This window comes from Lithobates pipiens, unplaced genomic scaffold (genome assembly GCF_037356315.1).
Source record: "Lithobates pipiens isolate NorthernLeopardFrog02 unplaced genomic scaffold, aLitPip1_a1.2 Scaffold_8, whole genome shotgun sequence".
NCBI classification, from domain to species: Eukaryota; Metazoa; Chordata; class Amphibia; order Anura; family Ranidae; genus Lithobates; species Lithobates pipiens.
This window is the reverse complement of record NW_027507903.1, coordinates 650,643,625-650,663,740: the sequence shown is the minus strand read 5'-3', so window position 1 is coordinate 650,663,740 and position 20,116 is coordinate 650,643,625. Positions and strand designations below refer to the sequence as shown.

The following is a 20,116-nucleotide window of genomic DNA, read 5'->3' as shown; positions in this document are numbered from 1 at the left end:
CAGGGGGAAGAGCACTGGGAGGGGAAGAACAGGGGGGAGAGCACTGGGGGGAAAGAACAGGGGGGAGAGCACTGGGGGGGAAAGAACAGGGAGGACAGCACTGGGGGGGAGAACAGGGGGGAGAGCACTGGGGGGGTTGGAGAGCACATAGGTGAGGGCAAAATGCAGGGGGGGGGGGTGGAGAGCACTGGGGGGGAGGAGAACAGGGGGAGAGCACTGGGGGGGGAAGAACAGGGGGGAGAGCACACTGGGGGGGAAAGAACAGGGGGGAGAACACTGGGGGGGAAAGAACAGGGGGAGAGCACTGGGGGAAAGAACAGGGGGGAGGGCACTGGGAGGGGAAAGAACAGGGGGGGGGAGCACTGGGGGGGGAAGAACAGGGGGGAGAGCACTGGGGGGGAAAGAACAGGGGGGAGAGCACTGGGGGGGGGGAGAACAGGGGTGAGAGCACTGGGGGGGAGAACAGGGGGGAGAGCACTGGGGGGGAAAGAACAGGGGGAGAGCACTGGGGGGGGAAGAACAGGGGGGAGAGCACTGGGGGGAGTGGAGAGCACTGGGGGGGAAAGAACAGGGGGGAGAGCACTGGGGGGAGTGGAGAGCACTGGGGGGAATGGGTCTGGTATAGATTTTTAGGGGGACCCCCAACATCATTTTTTTTTTACATTTTGGCCTGGGGTTCCCCTTAAAATCCATATCACACCTGAAGGGTCTGGTATGGATTTTGAGAGGGACCCCCACACCATTGTTTTTTAAAATGTTGGCGCGGGATTCCCCTTAATATCCATACCAGACCTGAAGGGCCTGGTATGGAATTTGGGGGGACCCCCACGCATTTATTTTTTATTTTTGTTCTGGGTTCCCCTTAATAAGTCAAAGGGCCTGGTAATGGACTTTGGGGGAATCCCAGGCCGTTTTTTTCAACTACTTTTATGTGCATTGCAGAGACCCGACAATTTATTAATAGCCGCTAGTGCGAGTACTTTTGAATTACTTTTTTTCCTTTAGAAATGTAATTTTGCTCTCTGACTGTTCTAAACACGGGAAACATGCGCCTGATTACAGGCATACTATAGACACCCCCCAGGTACGAAAATTTAAAGGAATATTACACTTTTATTGTTTCACTTTAAGCTTAATTAACCACTTCAGCCCCGGAACAATAAACACCCTAAGGACCAGAGGTCTTTTTACAATTTCGCACTGCGCTGCTTTAACTGGTAATTGCGCGGTCATGCAATATTGCACCCAAACGAAATTTGCGTCCTTTTCTTCCCACAAATAGAGCTTTCTTTTGATGGTATTTGATTGCCTCTGTGATTTTTATTTTTTGCGATATAAATGGAAAAAGACCAAAAATGTTGAGAAAAAATGATATTTTCTACTTTTTGTTATAAGAAAAATCGAATAAACTCCATTTTAGTCATACATTTAGGGCAAAATTTATTCAGCCACATGTCTTTAGTAAAAAAAATGTCAATAAGCGTATATTTATTGGTTTGCGCAAAAGTTATAGCGTCTACAAACTACATTTTCTGGAATTTACACAGCTTTTAATTTACGACTCTCATTTCTTGAGGTGCTAAAATGGCAGGGCAGTACAACCCCCCCCCCAAATGACCCCATTTTGCAAAGTAGACACCCCAAGGAAGTTGTGGAGAGGCATGTTGAGCCCATTGAATATTTTTTTTTGTCCCAAGCGATTGAATAAGGACACAAAAAAAAAAAAAAAAGAAAAGAAATTTACAAAAAGTTGTCACTAAATGATATATTGCTCACACATGCCATAGTTATATGTGGAATTACACCCCAAAATATATTCTGCTGCTTCTCCTGAGTACGGGGATACCACATATGTGGACTTTTTGGGAGTCTAGCTGCGTACGGCACCCCGAAAACCAATCACTGCCTTCAGGGTTTCTAAGGGTGCAAATTTTTGATTTCACTCCTCACTACCTATCACAGTTTCAAAGGCCATAAAATGCCAAAATAGCACAAAACCCCCCCAAATGACCCCATTTTGGAAAGTAGACACCCCAAGCTATTTACTGAGAGGCATGTTGAGTCCATGAAATATTTTATATTTTGCCACAAGTTGCAGGAATTTTAAATTTTTTATTTTTTTTTGTACAAAGTTGTCACTAAATGATATATTGCTCACACATGCTATAGGCATACATCAAATTACACCCCAAAATAAATTCTGCTGCTTCTCCCGAGTACGGGGATACCACATGTGTTGGACTTTTTGGGAGCCTAGCCACGTACGGGACCCCGAAAACCAAGCACTGCCTTCCGGATTTAAATATAAAATGCTACCAAAAAAAACTTAGCGATCGCAGGGATCAGGCCTGACTCTGCGATCGCTGCAGTTATGTGTTTAGTGTTTTGTAAGTGACAGTGATCGATCGATACTGCACTTGGGTGGGCTGGGCAGAGGGGCAAAACGCAGGTGCCAGCAGGTATCTGGGCTGATCCCGCTAACAATGCGTTTTTTTGGAACCCTAAACTGCTGGGGACGCTAGTATAGATCTGATCAGATCAGATATTGATCTGTTCAGATTCTATACCACTACGGGAGGTGTATGCTTTGCGCGTGGGTGTTAGCGGTACTGGCACTAACCTAAATAAATAAAGTAAAGAGTCCTGCGCAAATCGTGCCACTGAAAAAAATTGATAATAGATATAAAAATGTGAAAAAATGTAGAAACAGTCAATAAAAATGGGAAAAAGTCAAAATTCACACACCGATGAGTGAGGATATATAGTGAAAAAAAACGAGAGAAAGAACGGGACCAAATGTTCCAAAATTCACAAATCCAGGCTCTCAGAACTCTCACCTCAAGATGAAATAGGCAAGCAAATGAAAATAACCCCAGAAACTTCTCCTTTGTTTCTCTGTATAAAGCTACCAAAGAATTGCGGATAAAGCATGTAATATATACTTCTGCCACTAGAGGGCCATTTCCAGCTCTTGGATGTAGTATTGCAGATAACAGCTTCTATTTCCGTAGTATGGAGCTTAAAAAGAACACAGAGGAGAGGGGGAAAGGGAGAGAGAGAGGGGACTCCAATCGTGTAGTGGTTCAAATAAAGTAGATAAATTTATTAAGCAATAACCTAGACTCTCACATTTCAAAGTTAAAAATACCACAGATAGAGGAAGATGGAGGTCTGGCGTCTTCCGCCAGTCTTACGCTACTTCCGGTTTGTCCTACGGCCACTCCCTACATGTTACGTCATACCACGTGACTTCTTCAATACACGTATTTAGATATATTTTCACGTTTAGCACTTAGTGGTGCGAGGGTCCTTTTTTTAAATTTTATATACTGGCACTAACCTAGCGCTGCCTGGGGCGACGCAGACTCTGACCCTAAAACCTAATTGATATCACCCGCCGGGTGATCAGGGGGTTAAACCTTTATTGGGTAATAAATGGTGGGTGCCCTGATGCTATAAAAAGCAAACTAACCAGAGTCACCCGTAACACTTATACGGTGATCAGTGGTGAAAGGGTTAACTAGGGGCAATCAGGGGGTTCAAATTTTTATTAGGTAGTATATGGGGGTCCCTGGCGCTATAAAAACCTGACGGGGAACCTAAATAACTAACTGGCTAACCAGCGTCACCAGTGACACTTATACTGTGATCGCTGGTGAAAGGGTTAACTAGGGGCAATCAGGGGGTTTAAACCATTATTGGGTAGCATATCGGGGTACCTAGCGCTTGTTTGTGTACCTATGTGTCAGTGTAGTGTTTTGGTGCACTTACTTTTTGTCTTCTCCTCGTAGTCCGGTCAAAAAGACCGCCCCGAGGAGAATGACATCACTTCCTCCTTCCTGTGTATACAATACACAGTGGGAGGAAGCTTGTTATTGGCCAGGAGCGATCGAGAGGGGATGGCCAGAAACCAACGGCCATCCCCTCATCACGGATCGCTCCTGCAGCGAACCGGACCGCCGTATCCAGCGGGAGGGGGTCCGATCGGACCCCCCACCCGCTGGAAGGCAGGCACGTACATGTACGTGCTTGTGCCTGCCTGTGCCATTGTAATGACGTACATTGGCAATACGGCGGTCCTTAAGTGGTTAAAATCACTGCTCCCGAAAAAACTTCAGTTTCTAAAACTTTTTTTTGCATTGATCCGTGTCCCCTGGGAGAGGATCCGGTCCCCAAACACTTGATATGACAATAACTTGCATATTATCCTTTAAAATGAGCACTTTTGATTTCTACCATAGACTTTTAAAGGGTGTTCCACGGCTTTTCGAATTTGCCGCGAACACCCCAAATTGTTCGCTCTTCGGCGAATAGGCGAACAGGCAATGTTCGAGACGAACTTATGTTTGACCCGAACATGAAGCCCATCCCTAGTCAGCATATGTAAACACCTTATATGTGAGGTGTCACCACAAACACTATAGCGGGAGTAATAATTCTAGCTCTAGACTTCATCTGTAACCATAAACAGAAAAACTGTAAAAAAAAAATAAAATGAAAGTACCGTAATTTGGCCACATTCCACGAGCATGCGCAAAGTGTGACATGTTAGATATATGTTTACTCAGCATAACATCATCTTTCATATTTTACAAAAAATTGGGCTGTGTTTTTTTTTTTCTATCAAAAATACTCTGACATAAATTTTTTTAACCCCCACCAATTTATTCTTTAGGGCCTCTGCTTATGAAAAAAAAAAAAATGTGTGTGTATATATATATATATATATATATATATATATATATATGATTTTAACATATAGGAGAGAAATGTCAGAATTGGCCCGGGGTGGATGTTTTGAAAGAGCCAGTTGTGTGAGAGCAGCACTCCGACTCTCCGGTGAGCTGCTGGCACTGAATTTTAACCCTTAAAGGAAAATACACAGACTGAAGTGAGTATTTATGACAGCCTGACTGCAGTAAAGTCATAAAAACAAACAAGTGTCACTAAACCCACAACGGTAAAAATCAATCTGTACAGTGCCTTGAAAAAGTATTCATACCCCTTGACATTTTCCACATTTTGTGATGTTACAACCAAAAACGTAAATCTATTTTATTGGGATTGTATGTGATAGACCAACACAAAGTGGCACATAATTGTGGTGTGGAAGGAAAATGATAAATGATTTTCTCATTTTTTTTTTATACAAATAAATATGTGAAAAGTGTGGGGGGTAGATTTGTATGGCGCCCCCCCCTGAGTCAATACTTTTGTAGAACCTCCTTTCTCTAAAATTACAGCTACAAGTCTTTTTGGGGATGTCTCTACCAGCTTTGCACATCTAGAGAGAGACAGCATTTTTGCCCATTCTTCTTTGTAAAATATCTCAAGCTGTGTCAGATTGGATGGAGAGCGTCTGTGAACAGCAATTTTCAAGTCTTGCCACAGATTCTCAATGGGATTTAGGTCTGGACTGTGACTGGGCCATTGTAACACATGACTATGTTTTGATGTAAACCATTCCATTGTAGCTCTGGCTGGATGTTTCGGGTCGTTGTCCTGCTGAAAGGTGAACCACCACCCCGGTCTCAAGTCTTTTGCAGACTCTAATTCCATGTACACATGATCAGACTTTCAGGCAGACTTGGTCCGGCGGACTGGAATCTGTCGGACAATTCGTGTATGGGCTCTAGCAGACTTTTTTTCCCCAAAAGTCAGACGGACCTAGAAATAAAACGTGTTTAAAATCTATCCGAAGGACTCAAGTCTGACAGACTAAAAATCGGGAAAACCATTAGTCTGTGTGCTGGTCCGACGGACAAAATAGGACACAAGGGCAGTTATTGGCTACTGGCTATTGAACTTCCTTGTTTAGTCCCGTTTACGTCATCACGTTCAACATGGACGGACTTTCGAACGGACTTAGTCCGGTCATGTGTGGCCAAGTCTGTTTCGTTCAGAAAGTCCGTCGGACCTCGGCCGAAAATCAGTCAGGAAGACCGCCTGACCTAGCGGCATTACAGGTTTTCTTTTAAGATTGTCCTGTATTTGGCTCCATCCATCTTCCCATCAACTATGAACAGCTTCCCTGTCCCTGCTGAAGAAAAGCATCCCCACCACATGATGCTGCCACCACCATGTTTCACGGTGGGGATGGTGTGTTCGGGGTGATGGGCAGTGTTAGTTTTCTGCCACACATAGCGTTTTGCTTTTAGGCCAAAAAGTTGAATTTTTGTCTCATCTGACCAGAGCACCTTCTTCCACATGTTTGCTGTGTCCCCCACATGACTTCTTGCAAACTGCAAATGGGACTTCCTATGGATTTCTTCCACCAATGTCTTTCTTCTTGTCACTCTTCCATAAAGGGCAGATTTGTGGAGAGACGACTAATAGTTGTCCTGTGGACAGATTCTCCCCCCCTGAGCTGTGGATCTCTGCAGCTCCTCCAGAGTTACCATGGGCCTCTTGGCTCTTCTCTGATGAATGCTCTCCTTGCCTGGCTGGTCAGTTTAGGTGGACGGCCATGTCTTGGTAGGTTTGCAGTTGTGCCATACTCTTTCCATTTTCCGATGATGGATTGAACAGAGCTCCGTGAGATATTCAAAGCTTAGGTTATTTTTTTTTATAACCTAACCCTGCTTTACACTTATCCACAACTTTATCCCTGACCTGTCTGGCGTGTTCCTTGGCCCTCATGAGGCTGTTTGTTCACTACGGTTCTCTAACAAACCTCTGAGGGCTTCACAGAACAACTTTATGTATACTGAGATTAAATTACACACAGGTGGACTCTATTTACTAATTAAGTGACTTCTGAAGGCAATTGGTTACACTATATTTTAGTTAGGGATATCACAGTAAAGGGGGCTGATTACAAATGCCCCCCACACTTTTCACATATTTATTTGCAAAAGATGTTGAAAACCATTTATCGTTTTACTTCCATGTCACAATTATGTGCCACTTTGTGTTGGTCTATCACATAAAATCCCAAAAAAAAGCTTTTACGTTTTTGGTTGCAACATGACACAATGTGGAAGATTTCAAGGGGTATGAATACTTTTTCAAAGCGCTGTATATGCAGTAAAGCATGCTTGTTATATTCACTGTGGAACCTTAGGGGTTAATCCTTGCATTGTGTAAAAAGGCTGTTCGATCCTGTCTTCTGTGATCCTCCCTTTCTTCCAGCGTCCCCAATCCATCTCCTGATATAACAGAGCCATTGGCAGTCACTCTGCACATGCTCAGTTTGATGTGTATTGCTAGAGAGTTTTTTTTTCCTCTTGGGAGAGTGCATGTGATCACCACAGGGCCAATCAGCACTGTGCAGACACAGGGTCAGGGGTCCTGCAGCCTCATAGGACAGTCAGAGTAGAATGAAAACTCCTCCTGCAAGCTTTAACCAGACGCTGAAAGAAGTCACAAGACTCCTATATACTGCTGATGTGAAAAAGTATTTAGAAGTTTCTATTTACTAAAATAATTGCATTTCCATGTTCTGTGGGAGATTAGATATAGTGAATGCGGGGTCCAGGGTTTAGTAGTTGGGAGTTTCGGGATTAAAGGGTATGCAATCACCACCAGTGAACTTCTCTTATTTGCCCCCTTTGGTCTTTTTAATATACAGTTGAATATATATATATATATATATATATATATATATATATATTTATATACACACAGTGGGTAAAATAAGTATTGAACACATCACCGTTTTTCTAGGTAAATATATTGGTAAAGATGCCATTGACATGAAATTTTCACCCCATGTCAGTAACAACACATGCAATCCATACATACAAAGACACCAAAACGAATACGTTCAGAAATTCAGTTATGTGTAAAAAAATAGATAAAGTATTGAACATATGAAGAAAGGGAGGTGCAAAAAGGCATTGAAAGCCAAGACACCAGCTGAAATCTATCAGTAATTATAAAGCGATCCTGCCCCTTTACAGTGTAAATTAATATCAGCTGGATCAGTTGCAACTGATGGCCTTAAAAAAAGGTGTCTCATTACTGAGGTGTCACACAAGAAACATTTCATGATGGGTAAAAGCAAAGAGCTCTCTCAAGACCTTCGCAAACTTATTGTTGCAAAACACACTGATGGCATTGGGTGCAGAAGGATTTATAAACTTCTAAATGTTCCAGTGAGCACTGTTGGGGCCATAATCCGGAAGTGGAAAGAACATCATTTCACCATAAACCAGCCACGACCAGGTGCCCCTCGCAAGAGGAGTGAAAACAATTATCAGGAGTTGTCCAAGAGCCGCGGATCCCTTGTGGAGAGCTTCAGAAAGACCTGGAATTAGCAGGTACAATTGTTTCAAAGAAAACAATAATCCAGTATGCACGCTCTCCACGCAAGACTCCATTGCCGAACCTTACCAGAACCTAACCTCCTATTACTATTATGGCAATCTGTAGACAGGAATGAACAGACAATAAACAGGTGAGATATGCTTTTCTTTGGATCTTTTTCAGGTATGGCATAGTGGGCTGTGTATCTCAGCAGGTCCATGCTTTTTCACATATGTAGCCAATCTTGTCCTCACAGTTGCGGTCATTCATTGATTGTGATCCTCCCAGGATCTCTGCACAATGTTCTATGCCTCTGTCATTATTGGGTTCTCCCGTATTCCAGGGACTGTAAAAAACAGGAACAATACCCTTTAAGAATATATTTTTTAATTGCTACTAAAATCAACAAATCTGCCTCCAAATTACTCATTCACTTGATTAAAAAAAATATTTTAGACCTAAGCGAACACAGCAAGATCCACCAAAATCTCTTCAGTAGCTTTGTAATGGCCTCATTATGGTTGTTATGTGATCTCAGGAGTCTTCTGGGATGATTCAGAACCAATGTTTTATTCAAAATCAAAAAAAGTCTTGGTAGACTTTAATCACTTAATGCCCGCCTGCATTGTACTGCGGACGAGGGGCCGCTGTAGGCAAAGCAACGGACTGGTACATCACTGCCTACATCCCGGGTTTAGGGAGCGCACACCCTCCACCCATCATCCACTATGATTGTACACAGCAGAAGTCTGTCAGCAAGTCCGAGCCGGGACCTGCTTATCGGCTGTGTCCAGCCACAATCCAGAGCTCTGTATGGAGGGAACAATCTCTCTGTTTCTCATCCCTGCAAAGAAAGAAGTGTGCGTAAGAAGGAGAAGCAGCCTGCTGACAGAGGAAGCGTTGATGTTGGCTGGTGATGGGGCCCAGGGCCGTTTTTAAGGCAGGGCAAAGGGGGCAGCTGCCCTGGGCCCTGTCATTGTTGTGGGGCCCAAAGCAGCTGTCTCATACTTGCCAACTATCCTGCCTTAAATTCCCTCGTCCCTTGAGGTTTTAGTCCTGTGCTGTGTCCCAATATCTCAGTGTGAAGTGCTGCTACTAATGCTGCCCTGCTCTATCCTATTGTTGTGTACAGATGACTCACCTGCATTACCGGCATTCATATGAAAATAGCAGTGGCATTCATATGTAAATACCCCCCCCCCCTCCGGGGTCATATCCACAGTAATCTGTAACAACCAATCAACAAGCAGAAATCATGTGCTGTGACCTCTAGCAACTAATCAGTGAGCTGTAATGTGTGCTGTAACCTCTAACAACCAATCAGTGAGCGATAATGATACACTGTAACTTCTGGCAACCAACCGGAATAGCTGCCTGATTTAATTCAGTAAACTGATATTGAGTCTAGCTGCTATTTATTATATGTCTCAGAGCAGGTGGAGAGCAAAACTGCATTGGGGGGGGGGGGGGGCAAGAAAAGTTTTGCCCTGGGTCCAACCAATATTAAAGACGGCCCTCATGGGGCCTCTGGTAGTGAGGGGACAGTTTAGTACTTCATGTTCCCCACTTAGTGGTAGGTGGGCTCCATGTTGGAGCCTTCTGCGGTACAGAGCGCCCCTAGGGATTAATGTAAAATATGGGAGCTGTTCTCTGTGTCTTTGGGCAGAAGACAACCTGGTTCAGTGAGTTGAGGCAAGGACAAGATGGTGGAATAAGTGTGTTCGATGTGCAACTTGATCAAAAGGACTTCATAGTCATATGTTGGGGCAAGTAGGAACAGGCCGCACCACTGGGTGAGAAGGAGGTGCTTCTTTCTGTAAGTGTGTGGGGCCCAAGAATACAGTATGCCCCAAGGCCTACAGGCAGGATCATCCCCCACTGGTTAATGGTGAATGTCTTGGCTGGTAACTCTCTCGAGGTGCTCCTAGAGCAGGGGTAGGGAACCTATGGCTCTCGAGCCAGATGTGGCTCTTTTGATGGCTGCATCTGGCTCTCACCTCTCAATCGGCAGATTGCGTGGTGTGCAGATCTGTGGATTGAGCCCATAGGAAAGGCCGCAGCTTCGGCCTAGCTCCGGAGCGGCGGCCATCTTGGTACACCTGGCGGCGGCCTTGGTGAGCGCCGTGCTGACGTCATCATCACCCGTCTCAACTGCTCGTGGATCTGCCTGCCTGTGTAGTGGTAAGCAAGCAAACAATCATAGGGGAGATGCGGATATTACACTGGGGGAGATGACTTGGATATTACAGTTATAATTGAAATTAGTCAATCGATTAAAAAAACAAAAATTTGTTTTAAACATATTGTATGGCTCTCGTGGAATTACATTTTAAAATATGTGGCGTTCATGGCTCTCTCAGCCAAAAAGGTTCCCTACCCCTGTCCTAGAGGGTGACTTCCCAACATGTTTGGGGCCTAACATATGCTTACTAATGGAGGCCTGGTGTTGGATCAAAAGCTGTCCTTTCTGGAAGTAGGTGGAAGCTGCCCAGGAATGAGAGCCGGGGATGGAGACTCTGATGGGGGAAGGAGCTGGATTCCAGGAGGGGCCTGGTGACTCTCTTGGAACAAAGCATGGAGAAGTCTACAATCCAGCGGAAGGCGTTAATTACGATGTTAATGGTGTCAGAACTTATGTAGTGTTTCTATCACACCTGGAAGACCTCACCTGAATGAAAGGCTGCTCCCATCTGCCCACAGCCAATGATTGATGTTTGCACTGTCCCTCCTCAGTCCTAACCAGTATCTCCCACTTCCTATGGTTGGCAGCAGAGAATCCTGGATCAATAAAGAAACGGTCATCAGAAATATATAGAACACATACGCTAGAATGAAGTAGAGGAATCATATATCACTATAACGACTACAACTTATTTTTCTCCTGTTGTGCCCTCCTATTATTTTAGATAAAGAGTCATTTTAAGCAGAACAATCACATTGCAACTTCTTTATTTGTTTAAATGTTTCAGTAGGTGACTGTAACGACTCTTTCCATACAAGAAGAAAAAAATCCTGGAATCCTGATTTATTGGAACTAACGACCACACAGGCGGTCTCCACCCATGGGACCTACCATTAATGTGCGTCACCCAACAGGGCTTACTCATAGAGTAACTCATGATTGAGCTTTAAAGTGATTGTATACTCGATTTTTTAACTTTTACCTACAGGAAAGCCTATAATAAGGCTTACCTGTAGGTAAAAAAAATATCTCCTAAACCTGTACGGTTTAGGAGATATTCCCCTCGGTATGCGCCGCTGACTGCAGCGGCGCATGCGCACAAGGGGATTCTCGGCCTGAAAATCCGGCAGTGGCCGGCTGGCCGGAGTGAAATCTCCCGCGCGCATGCGCTGGAGTGACGATATCGCGGCTCCGGCCACTCACAGCGCCGGAGCCGCGATACCCGGAAGAAACGCCGAGGGAGCATGTCAGCTCCCTCGGCGTGGATCGGGCCAGATGTCGGGGCCTCGTTCTAAGGTAAGTATTTCATAATGAGCTAGTATGCGGTGCATACTAGCTGATTATGCCTTTTGCTTTGCAGGTTTAAAAAAAAAAAAAATGTGCGGGTTTACTACCGCTTTAAATCTGAAGAATAAAAATAATATGCAATATTCTTGTATCTCAAGGGAGTTTCTGGATGAATAGTATTGATAGTCAGACTGACTTGAAACAAAGTCTGAGTTTATTGTCACGCAGTTGGCATCATAAAAAGAATGTAAAAAGTATAATAGTTCAGTTCAGTGTAGGTAAAAATATATGAAATAAAATAAATAGTCATAAAGCTGTAATAAGCTTATAAAAGCATGTGCGCTTCATGGCTGCTGCCTTCTGTCTCCATGCTGTCTTGTGTAACCAAAAAGAAGCAGGAAATGACGTTCTTAAGCCTCGTACACACGATCATATTTTTCCGCAGGCAAAACCTCAGACTTTTTTAGCTCTTTTGCGCCACCCTTTGGGTTCCTTCTGCTAATTTCGTGTTGGTAGAAGTTTGGGGAGTGTTGATTCGTGATTTTCATTTTGCGATTTTCATTTTGCGCTTTTCATTTCGCGCTTTTCAGTTAGTTTCTGAACGGCCGTTCATCAAACAAGCCGTGTTGCAGAATCGGAGGAGATAACGTGTTATTTATGATTGGCCTTGGAGTCATTGCTTTGGCCCAAGTCCAGTCCAGGAACAGGAGGAGTAGGATTTATTGGACCAAAAAGTGGTTGCTTTATTAATGGTGACCAATTATGTCATATGCCTTTGCTGCAGGAGCTCCAGGAGAATAATCCAGATTATTTTCGGTATTATCTCCGGATGATGGACCCCTGCTTTCACCAACTCTTGGCATTGCTGCCCCCCTATATTAAGAAGCAGGACAAATGCATGAGGCTTTTATTTTATTTTTTGGTTGAATAATAATGATTTGATTTGGTATATTTTCTATATTTTTGGATGCACAGAACGCACTTTTTGGTTAAGTTCTATTGGCAGATATCATGTCTAATTATAGTTGTTTTATTTTTTTAATGCACAATAAAAAATATTGTGTAGAATAATACTTGACAATGTAAAATGAACAAGAGACACCAACATAGTTGTATCTTTGATATAAAAAAAAACTACGGGATAATGGTGTTGTGGTAACTTGCACCAAAAAAAAAAAAGCATAATAATATTATTCTAGATATCACAAAAAAAAAAAGCCTTTGAAAATATGTTTGGCAGAACTCCATCAGTATCACCAGCAAAGCAACTTCATTATTATCCCATTAAAGAAGAAGAGAATCGTGCGCTGCATTTCCAGATTTCCCAATTTGCCACGTCGCAAATGTTAATTCTCCATTATGAATGCTCGTTTACAAGACCGAACGCTTCCAGCTCATCCTTGCTTCTGAGTATGCATGTTTGTACTTTGGACTTTTGTCCGATGGAGTTGTGTCCACACGCTCAGAAAATCCGACAACAGACATTTGTCTGCGGAAAATTTTAAAGCCTGCCATCCAACATTTGTCCGTGGAAAATCCGACAATAATTGTCCGATGGAGCGTACACACGGTCAGATTTTCTTCCAACAGCCTGTCATCACACAATTCCCGCCAGAAAATCCGATCGCGTGTACGGGGCTTTAGACTTCTGGGGGAATTCAGCTGTTCCAACTTGTCAAAGTCTTTGTATAAATATGTCTGTGTCATCTCTCCTATTGGGTGTGTGTGTGTTTCTGTCTGACGTTCAATATGGAAGCGTTGGTTTTATAAGTTACACGTGAACGGAATAACCTCACAAAAACGTAGAACCGTGTATGGCGCACATTGATTTCTGCTAACTTCAGCAATATGCTCTACAAAAGGAGATACTAACTCCGAGAGTCATATATGGAGTTTGATTCACAATCCCACATGTAACACTTTAGTAATGTGCTGATCATGTAATGTCATATAACCAAACATCTACTAATATGAACACATATTACCAAATTGAACTACATTAAGTAACTATATACTAATACTCAGTGGCAGCCCATGCACTTTGGGTGCAGGGGCGCCACCCCCCCCCCCATCCATGAGCCTGGCCCCTTTCAGGAAGCCAGATACATGGACTCCTATGGCGGGGGTGGTACTTTTTGAAGCACCTGATTAGAGCCAGAGGCTCCAATAGGCTCCAAAATAGGGTGGGCTTGGGGTGCAGAGAGTGCGCCCTGATCTCACTCAATTGTGCGACGATAATAAATACATTATCGCTATTTTCACACAAACCATCCTCCCTGCCAATCAGGAGGCAGGGCGTCAGACCTGTTTATTGATTGGCCAAAGCGCCAGGCCACCCTATTGGATGCTTGGCGCTTAGGAAGAGGAGGGGAGGAGACACATTGGAGTGGAGGTTGCCGCCGCTCTGGTGCATTGGAGAGCTGCTGCGGTAAATCCCCTCTGTCAGAGCCACACACGGGGGGGGGGGAGGGTGTTGTGGTGCTGTCAGAGCCACGAGCGGGGGGTTCTGTGCAGGCCAGTCAAGTTCATCCACCCCAAACTCGCTCAGAACTCTCTGAGGATCTGAAAAAAGGAATTGTTGCTCTACATAAAGATGGCCTAGGCTATAAGAAGTTTGCCAAGACCCTGAAGCTGAGCTGTAGCACGAAGGCCAAGACCATACAGCGGTTTAACAGGACAGGTTCCACTCAGAACAGGCCTCGCAATGGTCGACCAAAGAAGTTGAGTGTTGGTGCTCAGCGTCATATCCAGAGGTTGTCTTTGAGAAATAGACCTATGAGTGCTGCCAGCATTGCTGCAGAGGTTGAAGGGGTGGGGGGTCAGCCTGTCAGTGCTCAGACCATATGCTGCACACTGTATCAAATTGGTCTGCATGGCTGTCCCAGAAGGAAGCCTCTTCTAAAGATGATGCACAAGAAAACCCACAAACAGTTTGCAGAAGACAAGCAGACTAAGGACATGGATTACTGGAACCATGTCTTGAGGTCTGATGAGACCAAGATAAATGTATTTGTTTCAGATGGTGTCAAGTGTGTGTGGGGGCAACCAGGTGAGGAGTACAAAGACAAGTGTGTCTTGCCTACAGTCAAACATGGTGGTGGTAGTGTCATGGTCTGGGACTGCATGAGTGCTGCCGGCACTGGGGAGCTACAGTTCAATGAGGGAACCATGAATGCCAACATGTACTGTGACATACTGAAGCAGAGCATGATCCCCTCCCTTCAGAGACTGGGCCGCAGGGCAGTATTCCAACATGATTATGACCCCAAACACACCTCCAACACCACCACTGCCTTGCTAAAGAAGTTGAGGGTAAAGGTGATGGACTGGCAAAGCATGTCTCCAGACCTAAACCCTATTAAGCATCTGTGAGGCATCCTCAAACGGAAGGTGGAGGAGCGCAAGGTCTCTAAAATCCACCAGCTCTGTGGCATCATCATGGAGGAGTGGAAGAGGACTCCAGTGGCAACCTGTGAAGCTCTGGTGAACTCCATGCCCAAGAGGGTTAAGGCAGTGCTGGAAAATAATGGTGGCCACACAAAATATTGACACTTTGGGCCCAATGTGGACATTTTCACTTAGGGGTGTACTCACTTTTGTTGCCAGTGGTTTAGACATTAATGGCTGTGTGTTGCGTTATTTTGAGGGGACAGCAAATTTACACTGTTATACAAGCTGTACACTCACTACTTTACATTGTAGACAAGTGTCATTTCTTTAGGGTTGCCACATGAAAAGAGATAATAAAATATTTACAAAAATGTGAGGGATGTATTCACTTTTGTGAGATACTTGTATATATATATATATATATATATATATATATATATATATATATATGCAGTATATCCATACAGATCTGGGCACATGGGGTTCATTCTTTGAGCATTATTTCACTAGCTTGCCTCAAGGAAATGTAGAATCTGATTGGCTTTTGGTGATGAACGGTGGACTCTCATCATCCAGAGGTAGGTGCGACACTTACCAGCTCAGCTTTGTCCCTCAGGATCAGCATGACGCCACTACGCTTTTCACATTCCTCCCGACTCCTAGTCCAGGTTTCTCCATTGGCCTGGAAATAGTAGCAGTTGGATTTAATTAGTTGCCATCCACTGGGGCAGCTGGTGCAGGAATCCCGGATCACTGGGAAGAGAGGAGAAGACAATGAAGTCAGTTCTGAGATCTCAAACCCAAAACAATGCTGCGGAAAAAACGTGAAGCTGAATAACTGTTATACCAAACGCAATCAGAATGAAACTTTCTAAATATCATACTTAAGACTAGTGATGGACGAACTTCCAACGGGACGTTTCGCGAACGCGGACCGCGAACGGGGCCGATAGTTCGCAGACCAGAACGTTCGTGGCGGGCCCCATTGACTTCAATGGGAGGTGAACTTTGCAAACCTACAGGTCAAATTTGCAGCCACAAAATAATTACTAGCTGTGCAAACATAGTCCCACCACATGGCCAGTGACATAACACATGTATGAGGTGAATCTGGGATCGACAACTACAAGCATTCTTTTTTTATATGGGAAATTGTTGTGACAATTCAGGACTGTGGAGTGCATGAAGGCAATGGAGGAGAGGAAAGGTCAGGGACCAGGGTAGGCAAAGAAGAGGGTGCAGGAGATGATCACCAGCAGCGTGACATATAGCAATGACACCTGCACCGTGATAGAGTCATCTGACACCAGCACCATGATAGAGAGCACTGACATCAGCAGCGTGACATAAAGCACTCACACCAGCACCGTGATATACAGCACTGACAGCAGCACCGTGATAGAGAGCACTGACATCAGCAGCGTGACATAAAGCACTCACACCAGCACCGTGATATACAGCACTGACAGCAGCACCGTGACATAAAGCACTCACACCAGCACCGTGATATACAGCACTGACAGCAGCACCGTGACAGAGAGCACTGACATCAGCAGCGTGATATACAGCACTGACGCCTGCACCGTAAGCAGCCCCAGGAGGAAGTCAGCATAGCACAGGGATGGTGGGAGCCCCTCATAATGAGCATAGCACAGGGATGGTGGGAGCCCCTCATAATAAGCAGCCCCAGGAGGATGTCAGCATAGCACAGGGATGGTGGGAGCCCCTCATAATAAGCAGCCCCAGGAGTAAGTCAGCACAACACAGGGATAGTGGGAGCCCCTCATAATGAGCATAGCACAGGGATGGTGGGAGCACCTCAAAATATGCACAGCAGAGGTACAGCCCCAGGAGGATGTCAGCACAGCACAGGGATGGTGGGAGCCCCTCATAATAAGCAGCCCCAGTAGAAATATGACACCGCTCAACCTCTTCAAACAGGAGGGTACGGGCATATAGTACGGTGTGCTTTTTTTGGACAAGGAAGGGAGCCAGATGAAGAAAGAAGGTCTCTGCGCTCGATTAAAACAATTGCTTATAGACATATACATGGTCTACTGGTCACATGTGTTGAATTCCTACGAGATCCATGCCTCATTCATTTTTAGAAATGTGAGGTAGTTAACACTGTCGTGAGCTAGGCGAGTACGCTTATCGGTCACAATCCCTGCGCTGAACGTCCTTTCGGACAGGACAATGGATGAGGGGCAAGCCAACAGTTCGATTGCAAATTGGGCAAGCTCTGGCCAGAGGTCAAGCCTGCCCACCCAGTAGTCCAGGGGTTCATCACTCCTCAGAGCGTCCACATCGGCCGTTAACCCGATGTAGTCGGACACCTGACGGTCTAGGCGTTCCCTGATGCTGGATCCGGATGACACCTGACGATGGGTCGGCTGAAAGAATGACCTCATATCCGAAGTCACCAACACATCTTCAAACCGGCCTCTTCTTGCAGGCGCTGTTGAATTGGTACCCGCAACTCCTTCTCTGGGAGTGGGAATTGCTCCTCTGCCAGCGCACGCAAAAGCAGAATGCAGCATTTCTCGAAGCAAGGCCTGGAAGTGCTGCATTCTGCATACAGCCCTCTGTGACGGCGGTAACATTTCCGCCATTTTGTGTTTGTACCGGGGGTCTAAGTACGTTGCCACCCAGTACTGGTCCTTGACCCTTATGCTTTTTATACGGGGGTCCCTATTAAAACACTGGAGCATGAAGGTCCCCATTTGCACTAAAGTGGAAGCGGTGTCATGGCCTAGCTCCTGCTCATCATCCAGGATAATATCGTCCTCTTCATTCTCCTCTCCCCATCCACGCACAACAGGGATCACAGAAAGCTTTAATGCATGCTCTTCTTGCTCCTCCTCATCCGCCCCGGCACCATCCTCCTCTGACTCCTCTTCAGACTCCTGTTGTTGACTTGTCTCAGATAGAGTAGCCCCCCCTGGGAATTCATCCAGCATTGCGACTTCCTCATCTTCCCGCTCCTGCTCCTCCACAGCTTGATCAATGACACGACGCAATGCACGCTCCATAAAGAAGGCATAAGGTACTATGTCACTAATGGCGCCATGGCTGCGACTGACCAGTTTGGTGATCTCCTCAAATGGCCTCAGAAGTCTGCATGCGTCGCGCATGAGCAGCCACTGGCGTGGTGAAAAAACCCCCAGCTCCCCAGAACCGGTTCTGCCGCAGAGTTCATACAGGTAGACGTTAACTGCACGTTTCTGCTGGAGCAGCCTATCAAGCATATAGAAGGTTGAGTTCCATCGCGTCGGGCATTCGCAAATAAGACGTCTAACCGGCAGATTGTGTCGCCGCTGAATGTCAGCAAGGCGAGCCATGGCCGTGTAAGATCTTCTGAAATGGCCCGAGATTTTCCTTGCCTGCCGCAAGATGTCCTGGACCCCAGGGTATTTGACAAGGAATCGCTGCACGACCAAGTTTAAGACATGTGCCATGCATGGCACGTGCGTGATTTTGCCCTGTTTCAATGTGCTAAGCAGATTGGCACCGTTGTCACACACCACTTTTCCAACTGTCAAATTGAGCGGTGTTAGCCACTGATCTGCCTGTGAACGCAAAGCTGAAAGGAGTGCCGGGCCAGTGTGGCTCTTGGCTTCCAGGCACAACAGACGCAGCACGGCATGGCAACGTCTCACCTGACATGTCGAATAGGTTCTGGGGAGCTTGGGCGGCGCAGCAGAAGAGACGCTAGCAGTGGAAAAGGAGGAGTCAGCTGAGGAGGAGAGGGAGGAGGATGGAGTAGGAGGAGAAGGAGAAGAAGAGTCAGGCCTGCATGCAATCCGTGGCGGTAAAACCAAATCTACACAGGTGCCACGGGTTACATGCTTGACGGCCGTCAGAAGGTTCACACAGTGGGCAGTAAAAGTTATATACCTTCCCTGCCCATGTTTGCTAGACCACGTGTCTGTGGTCAGATGTATCTTGGCACCGACACTGTGTGCCAGAGATACATTCACTTGCCGCTGAACATGGCCATATAGCTCTGGGATGCCCTTCTCTGAGAAATACTTCCTTCCTGGGACCTTCCATTGTGGTGTTCCAATGGCCACAAATTTGCGAAAGGCCTCCGAGTCCACCAGTTTATATGCCAGTAGTTGGCGGGCTATCAGTTCTGACAAGCCAGCCATCAACTGTTGGGCAAGAGGGTTATCCGGTGTCATCATTTTTTTACGCTCAAACATTAGGCCCATGGAAGCCTGCCTTTTTGCAGAAAAATGTGAGCTTGGCGTGGTGGAAGGTGGAGTGGAGGACAATTGTGAGGAGAGAGGAGAAGGAGAAGTAGAAGACGAGGCTGGACGGTGAGAGCCTGGAGTGTGGCTTTGTGTGTCCTGTTGCTCCCACTCGGCTCGGTGATGGCTGCTCATGTGCCTTCTTAAGGCGGTCGTCCCTAGGTGAGTGTTGGGCTTACCGCGACTAATGCGTTGACTGCAAAGATTGCAGATGACAACGCTATTGTCAGCAGCGGACACGTTAAAAAAAGCCCACACTGCGGAACCATGTGCCGGTGTCCTGGGAGCGCCAGATGTGATAGTATATGGTCAATGACTCGCTCCTGATACATTTGCAGTCTGCTTTGTCCCTCCTGTGCAATGTAAGTTATTGCTGCTTCTCCTCCCTATCTGCTGGTCCATTTCTCCCTCTGAACTCCCCTCCTCTTCCTCTCTTGTGGGCACCCACGTGACATCACTAGACACGTCATCATCAACGTCACTTTCCCCACCACTATATGTAGAGATCTCAGAGTAGGCAGCAACACCGGGGACCAACCTCCTCCTTGGGCTGATCTGGGTACTGTCGTCAGACTGCTGAGTAGCGGTTGTTGCTGCCACCTCTTCCTGATCCAATACCAAGAGTGGCTGCGTATCAGAAATGTCTTGATATGGATCGGAAAATAATTCCTGTGACTCAAGCGGAAGGTATGTGGTGGTGGTGGTGGTGTTGTTAGTGGTAGTGTCTTTGGGGGTGCACATAGCAGAGAGTGAAGAA

General features: G+C 45.7%; 1 protein-coding gene across 2 annotated transcripts in view; it reads right to left on the bottom strand.

Annotated features, from left to right (window-relative positions):
- Positions 1-7,655: 7,655 nt before the first annotated feature.
- The window catches only part of LOC143961705 (uncharacterized), a 222,122-nt gene continuing 209,661 nt past the window's right edge, over positions 7,656-20,116 (bottom strand). For both annotated transcript variants that reach the window (XM_077471024.1, XM_077471025.1), the window contains exons 12-14: positions 15,702-15,859; positions 10,916-11,025; positions 7,656-8,593 (exon numbers count right to left, since the gene is read on the bottom strand). In XM_077471024.1, the coding sequence (XP_077327150.1) occupies positions 8,455-8,593; positions 10,916-11,025; positions 15,702-15,859 (407 nt within the window). In that variant the 3' untranslated portion in view covers positions 7,656-8,454. The remainder of the gene's footprint in view (positions 8,594-10,915; positions 11,026-15,701; positions 15,860-20,116) is intronic.